Consider the following 7400-nt stretch of genomic DNA (forward strand, 5'->3'; position numbering starts at 1 on the left):
CCAATGGTGGAGGTTGCGTGACAAGGAAACAAATACATTTGCCCTCTCTGTATCTTGTTCCATCTGTGAACAGATAGAGGCACTCGGCCCACGGCCTATCAGGAATGGAGAGACATTCAAACGTTCCAAAATTCTAAAATATCTCGAATTCCGAACATTGCTGGCCCACAATAACCTACCTGACCTGGCAGAGACCTGTGCTCCGATGAGCACTTTTTCTAGTTCATAATTATGTCCTTCTTTGTGCAGTCATATATATTTGCACAATATTTGTATTGAAAGTCATAAGTATCCAACAATACACATACTCAAGTAAAGTACAGAATTTAAAAAAAAAAGTACTTAAGTACAGCACTCAAGTAAATGTACTTAGCACCGCTGTGGTTCATGCAGATGTAGGATAAGCAGCCTAAACCACCCCTTGTTTTTTTCACACAGAAAAAGATTCCAGATTTGATTAGATTAAAGTACCTCTTCCTCTTCTGCATTCTGTCTGAATTCTGATCTGTATCTCATTCACATAAAGTGTATATAAGAGCTGCTGCTGTTTCTGTTATTCAACACTTCAACACATCATTCGACTTCAGGTTTGAGATGACTCCTATCCTCTCCTCTCCTCTCCTCTCCTCTCCTCTCCTCTCCTCTCCTCTCCTCTCCTCTCCTCTTCCTCTCCTCTCCTCTCCTCTCCTCTCCTCTCCTCTCCTCTCTAACATGTCTGTTTCTTTCTACTGAAGGAAATCATCTTCTTCATCATGATGACCATGAGGATGCTGAGTGTGTCTCTACTTCTCTGTGCTGGGATGGCTCTGACTGCTGCTGCTCCTGCAGGTGTGTGTGTGTGTGTGTGTGTGTGTGTGTGTGTGTGTGTGTGTGTGTGTGTGTGTGTGTGTGCGTGCGTGCGTGCGTGCGTGCGTGCGTGCGTGCGTGCGTGTGCGCGTGCACGTGCGTGTGTTACTGATTTCGAACTAAACTCAATTTGTTTTGAGTTTGTCTAAAAGGAAGTTCTCATATTTATGCTGTTTAGTATCATTCTCACTGTAATTGCGGTCCCATATTTGGATGAATAACAACAGTGTTGCTTTCAAACAATTGACTTCAGGTTTCTCTTGTCTTTTCAGCAGTTGCCAAGGGATGTGCAAAATGTCCAGATGGATGGAATAAATTGTTTGGTAACTGCTACAAATATGAAGGGGCCAAGACGGCCTGGGGTGATGCAGAGGTAATTAGAACAAACTAAAACATGAAATACACAACACATTTTGTCTTTCTTTCGATCTATATATCTATCTGAATAATATTATTTCTTGTCCTCTGTTTATATTGTTCTGTAGAAAAAGTGTTTGTCTCAGGGTGGAAACCTAGCCTCCATGCACAGCAAAACAGAGCACTCCTTTCTTCTGGATCTGATACCTGGTGCAAAGACTGTAACGTGGGTCGGTGGCTACGATGCAGCACAGGTACTGTACATGAACCTTTAATACACTGTTTGATGAAACTTTACCTCATATTACACTGATACTGTACCTGTACTGTATGTCAATCTGATATACTACACAATGTACCTGTACAGTATGTCAACATACACCTACTATACAACATGGGGTCTGTTGTCATGACATTGTCAAAGCAATTTATTTTTAGTTATGTTTGCTCTGTATTTTCTGAAGTATTGGAGTACTGGAGCATATTTCTTAAGCATTATTTTATTCTTCTTTTGTTTTTTTTTGTTCTCCTTAGTATATTTCGGGATGAATAATTTGGACTTGTGCTGTTTACATTTAGGTCAAATGTAAAGGAGTAAAAGTAATAGTTTTCAAGAATATTTTTTCGGCTTGAAATTTTAACCCATTTTGAAAAAGAATGCATGTTATATGTGTTTAATTTGCTCAGAGAGACATCAGTCGATTTTGTCTATTTCAATTGGACAAGCACTTAATTTTTATATTTTTTGTTGATTTTTTTCAATTATGTTCTGATTATTTAAACAATAACTCAGACTATCTAACTATATAAATGGCGAGCGACTTCCGCACCCTAGGTGCGACACCCCACAGCTCTGTTATCGAATAAACAACGCACCGCCAGACCACATGTCGCCAACTGACTCGCCACGGCGGCCGCGCTGAATTTACGCCTCGCGTAGGGGACATCTCACTGTTCACTACACCTTTTCCACCGCGCAACATAATTAATTCTACTCACCAAATGTCGGACAAAACGGAAGGGGAGGCAGCTTCGTACCGTTTACCGTGCGCACGACCTCATCACCACAACAGCAGGCAGCCGCTGCGGGGGTTTTTTCCTTTTTTTCCAAACTGTTTTTTTGGTCACCATTTTCTCCAGGCACCATTTCTGGTGTAACGTCGGGTGTTTCTTTTCACCAGCCAATCACCTTTCACGTTGCCACGTCCGTTGCCACGTCGCGCTGACGTACGCTAAACAAGCGCTGCCGTGCGCACAATGCAAACGAGCCCAAAGGCGCGCAAAAATAAGCCGACCATTGCTTAGACACAAAGTCAGACCTGGCAACGCAGCCTACGCCAATCATGTGTGAGAGATCTACAAGCTATGGGGCAGAGACGCCACCGTATCTTAGCAACAACTACAGCGCTCACTCTCATTGGTCGTGTCACGCTAAGAGCAGTCTCCAGACAATGGCATCGCAGACAGCTTGCTGTTACTGCTGTAGCCATCACAGGCAGTTGCAGCACGACGGACAGGGCGCTGTGATAGCTGCCATGTCGCTAACGCTAACCTGGTTGTCATGCCTGCAGCGGCTGTGCAATCACTTTGTCAACAATGCACGTTCGTGTGGTGAATGTCTATATTGCTGCTCAGTTCGTCCATTGTAGATGGTGTATGTTTGTGTGTGTCTTCTGGAGAACTATGTAGCTCCACAGCAACTACAGTAACTAACGTAATGGCAGGACCGCCCCGTGCAACGCATGTTACGCTGCATTATGGTCATGTAGTAATTTCAGATAATTTCGCTCCGATTAGAGCAGTGTTTATCAACCCTTTCACGCCGCCCCCCCCCCCCCCCCCCCCCCCCCCAAATACACGTACTTGATCTGGGACCCCCCCATTCTGTTTGACTCCGTTCCACAAGTAAATATTGTGAAAATAGCCGATCTACAAGCTCGAAACGCCTCACGTTGAGAGGCTTTGTAAGCTTGGAGATCGGCTATTTTCTACATGATTGCCTCTTTCTTACATTCTTTGCCAATGTGGCCCATGTTTTCATAGCATAGTTTATTGACTACTTCTGTTGCAGAAATGGCCATTTCCTTTACTTTCGGTTTTTTATTGTCTCCGCCAGGCCGAAAGGCATGGCGCAAGACTATGTTTCACCCCCTGTCCGTCCGTCTGTGATAGCTAATCTCTCACATCGTTGATCGCAGCAAAATAACAGCCCCATGTGGAGAGTCAGTGAGAGCTGGATAAACGACGTAAAATGTGTCAAAAGGAGTCTGTACGGCTGTCGATAAATGAACACATGACGTCGGTGGGAGAGGAGATATTGTGTCTTTTGGACAAACAGCAGCGTGCTGCTGATGTTTGTTGTGTTAAGCAGCTTAATGTCAGAGTGTTTGTGTTGGAGCGCCTCAGTGCGGCTGCAGAGTTCATGTGCAACCTCTTCCAGAGAGACACAGACACACTAGAAACTCTGCTGGGGAAAAAAAACACTGCTGGGCATTGACTTTCCTATGGACATTGATCTACACACTGCAGGTATATCTGCTACACACACAACATCAAACTACACACTGCAGGTATGATGCAGCGTTTGCATTACAGCCAGCATGCCAGCGTAGTTCCCATATGCTTTCAAGGTGGGCTAAACCATATGGACCCCATGTCAGCAATGTCAGCGGCATCCACTTCAGTCCCAACTGCGATGCCCATGCAGCCTATAAGTAGCTTCTACCTGGCCCTTAGGTGGGCCCCAACTAGCCATGTTTATGTGGGACCAAGCCGGGTCCTAACTGGGTTTGCCCATGCAGGCTTTAACTGCGTTCTACCTGGGCCCTAGGTGTACCCTAACCAACCACAGTGCAGTGCCCATCGCTCCAATTGTTGTGACGTCAGGGCTCTCAATACTGCACATTGGTGGAGGAGGAGGGGCCGCAGGGCGACCGCACACATCGCTGAACCAATGGTAGCCCACGGATGTTTCCTCTGTGGATTTACAATCTGCCCCTCTATGCCACATATCATCCGCACTACAGGGTCTTCACTGACCGAGCCACGGCCCCACTGACCCTCATGACGCTACGCCACTTAAACGTGCGGCAGCATGCGCTGGGTTGCCAGGTTTGCACAGCCTGCGCCAGAAACAAGCAACCACCTTCATGAAAAAAAAAAAAACACCGAAATGGTCCGCAATGTTCCAGGGGTGTCCCCGCGCGTCCCAACACTCCACAGGGGGTCAGTGGACCATCAGGGGGTCCGCGGACCCCCTGTGGACCCCCTGAAACATAACAAATATTATTTCTTCAAATTTTTTCCTTTTTCCAAAAAACTTTTCCACAGTTTCACTCCGGCGATTTGGGTCCCCCAATATACACACGGCCACGCTGGGCCCCGTGCGCGGCTGGGGTTGAGGGGGGCGTAGCCCCCCGAAACTCTAGTATGAAATAACTGAGCAGTTGAGTAAACTGCTCAGTTATTAAACTTGAGTAAAAATTAGAGTAAGTACTCTTACTCTAATTATATGAAACTACTTTTACTTTAATTGACCACAGGTTTTGGCTACTCTACCCCCTTCTGGACATTGTAAATACAATGCTTATGTTCTGTTTGTCTCAATAAAGTGTTTTATGTAAAAGTTGCTGTATTTTTCTTTTCAATAATTCTTTCCTACCTTCATTCAGCCAGGCGGACAATAACAAATTATTAATTAAGCATTATTCACCCCTACCCCCCTCTCTAGACAGAGAGGGGGGTAGGGGAAAACATAAATTAATGAATGAATAAATCTATAAAGAAGCTTTGTGAGTTGTTAAATGGTGACATATTGTATTAAATGATGTCATGTGATACTGTCCTCTAGGAAGGTGTTTGGTTGTGGAGTGACGGCAGCCCAATGACCTTCACTGACTGGCACAAGGGACAACCTGATAACAATGGAGGAAAACAGAACTGCATCATTATGAACTGGGGAGGTAAGTCACAACAGGCTGAATTCAATTCAAATGACCCCCTTAAACCGTCTGGACTTAGCAAACTGGACCTGATTTGTCTCTGTACTTGGACCACTTTTTTCTGTTTATACCATGTCTTTGCCTAAAGTAGCTGATCTACAATTGTGCGTTGTGAACTTGTAGATCTACTATTTTTTGGCTATTGTTCCGCTCCAATAAATAAATACAAATACATAAATACATGAATATAATTATTGCTATAGAGTGTTCAGTAACAGGGGTCTCCTCGTCTCTCCAGCTCTGCAACGGAAAATATATTGGGATACCAATTTTATCCAATCAGGAGAGAGAACTCAGGAGTAGTCATATAGCTTAGAGAGTAGAGAGGCCGTCTGGTAATCAGAAGAATCATATCTATGTGTTTATATGTGTCCCTGAGCAACACAATCCCTAGTCACCCATGAGCAGCCACCAGCTGGGTGAAGCTGAAACTGTATGTATTTTCCTTAATTAAAAAGGTGAACAATCTCATACAGGATAACAGGATAAACAAGTGAAATTGAAACAGATGAAACAAATAAATGAGCAGACCAGATTGGAACTGGACCACAACTGATGAATACATTTTGTGGGGTTCTCTTTCTCCTGATTGGATGAAATGTGTAACCCACCTGGAGATTTATATTCTGCTTTACTAAAGAGCTGGAGAGACAGAGAGACTCCTGTTAACTGAACAAACACTCTATAAGAGATTTCTATAACAATATAGAGCTTTAATATTTTAACACAATGTTATATCACTAATATCACCTTTAAGTAAAAAGTCAATATAATACTTAATGTGGTAAACGATTTTAAATCTTTTATATTTTTAACTTTCAGGGGATCTTCTTTGGGACGATTATGATTGCGCTGTGAAATTTCCCTCTATCTGCAAAAAGCCAGCTGAAGCCCAGTGAATAACATGGAGATTACACACATTCACGCACAATTACGTGTTATTACACGTTATTACTTGACACGAACGTCACATAAAATAATCCTGTGTGTGTGTGTGTGTGTGTGTGTTTGTGTGTGTGTGTGTGTGTGTGTGTGTGTGTGTGTGTGTGTGTGTGTGTGTGTGTGTGTGTGTGTGTGTTTGTGTGAGAGACTCCTATATCTATGAAAAGTGCTCATATCCACTATACTGCTTTTCTATCGCTGTAACGCTACTGAAGGAATGAAGAGACAAGTGACAAGTTAACATCAGATGGACAGTGACTCTCAGGTGACATTAACAGTGACATCAGGGTCCCGTCCAAAATCACATACTAACATATTATTTACTAGTGTGCCTTAGCCTGTCCGAAAGCTTAGTAGCTACCAAATGGTTGATCATGTGAGACCCTGTAAATGTCCCACAATGCAATGGTAGCTGCCCGGCTTCTTTTCAAAACAGCAATGGTGGACTCCAGAGAACAACAGTGGTCAGTAATAACCTCTCCAATATGTCCAATTTAAGTGTACATTTTAAGTGATATGTATACGTTTGACTTTGCTGTTATATATCAAGGTTTAACAACGTAATAAAGCAGGGACAGGCCAGGTTGGCTGACATTTGTGCTGGTGGCGAGGGTGTGTAGTACCTCTACTTTGCCAACAGATGGGGTGTTTTCCTAACCTCCAGTATGTCCGAAGTGAATTCCTAATGCTTGGATAGTGAACAGTAGGCTGAACATAGCAATAGCATACAGTATGTAGTGCTAAGTTAGTATGTAGTTTTGGACGTGACCCAGGTCTTGTGTTGATAATGAGAGGAACATGGATGGAACAGATGGTTTGATTTAAGCTGCTCATAACTTGCTTCAATGTTTTTACTTGCATCAATAAACAAATAAATACATCTTCATTGAAATAATTCAGTCTCTCAGTCATTCTGAGCACATTGTTCATGCACATTGTTGTATTGTATTCTGGTAATGGTATTCAAACTTTTAAATTTTATTTCAAGGACCCCTAGTTTGGTATGCATTGGGCCACAGACCCCCTTGACTCTACTGGTCCATTTAGTTCCATTTGTACACTCTCGGAGTCACTGGCCCAAAAGGGTCCATTTGGTTCCACACACACAACAAATAAAGGGGAAACGAGAGAGAGTTTTAACAAAAAATGAGTGATTTTATTTACAAACATAATACTATTAACAAAAATGCAAACAATGAGGTAGGCATACTGCAACATAATGCAAACATAAGGGAACACAAAGGCTCTGTGTGG

General features: G+C 43.2%; 1 protein-coding gene across 1 annotated transcript; it reads left to right on the plus strand.

Moving 5' to 3' along the window:
- The first annotated feature begins 524 nt into the window (after positions 1–524).
- LOC311056630 (ladderlectin-like) lies at positions 525–7032 on the plus strand. The gene is made up of 6 exons (XM_084073401.1): positions 525–587; positions 735–828; positions 1119–1219; positions 1332–1457; positions 5054–5165; positions 6027–7032. Exons 2-6 carry the CDS (start codon positions 753–755, stop codon positions 6101–6103), a joined length of 492 nt encoding a protein of 163 aa, XP_083929527.1. The 5' UTR covers positions 525–587; positions 735–752; the 3' UTR covers positions 6104–7032.
- The last annotated feature ends 368 nt before the right edge of the window (positions 7033–7400 follow it).

The sequence above is a fragment of the Gymnoscopelus microlampas genome (genome assembly GCF_963454915.1).
Source record: "Gymnoscopelus microlampas genome assembly, chromosome: 2".
Classification (NCBI taxonomy): domain Eukaryota; kingdom Metazoa; phylum Chordata; class Actinopteri; order Myctophiformes; family Myctophidae; genus Gymnoscopelus; species Gymnoscopelus microlampas.

What these genes read in the sequence shown, in the direction of transcription:
- LOC311056630 (XM_084073401.1), top strand. Translation starts at nt 753, where the DNA reads ATGATGACCATGAGGATGCTGAGTGTGTCTCTACTTCTCTGTGCTGGG. An exon ending in GACTGCTGCTGCTCCTGCAG is followed by an intron (nt 829 to 1,118) that starts GTGTGTGTGTGT and finishes TTGTCTTTTCAG; the next exon opens with CAGTTGCCAAGGGATGTGCA. An exon ending in CGGCCTGGGGTGATGCAGAG is followed by an intron (nt 1,220 to 1,331) that starts GTAATTAGAACA and finishes ATTGTTCTGTAG; the next exon opens with AAAAAGTGTTTGTCTCAGGG.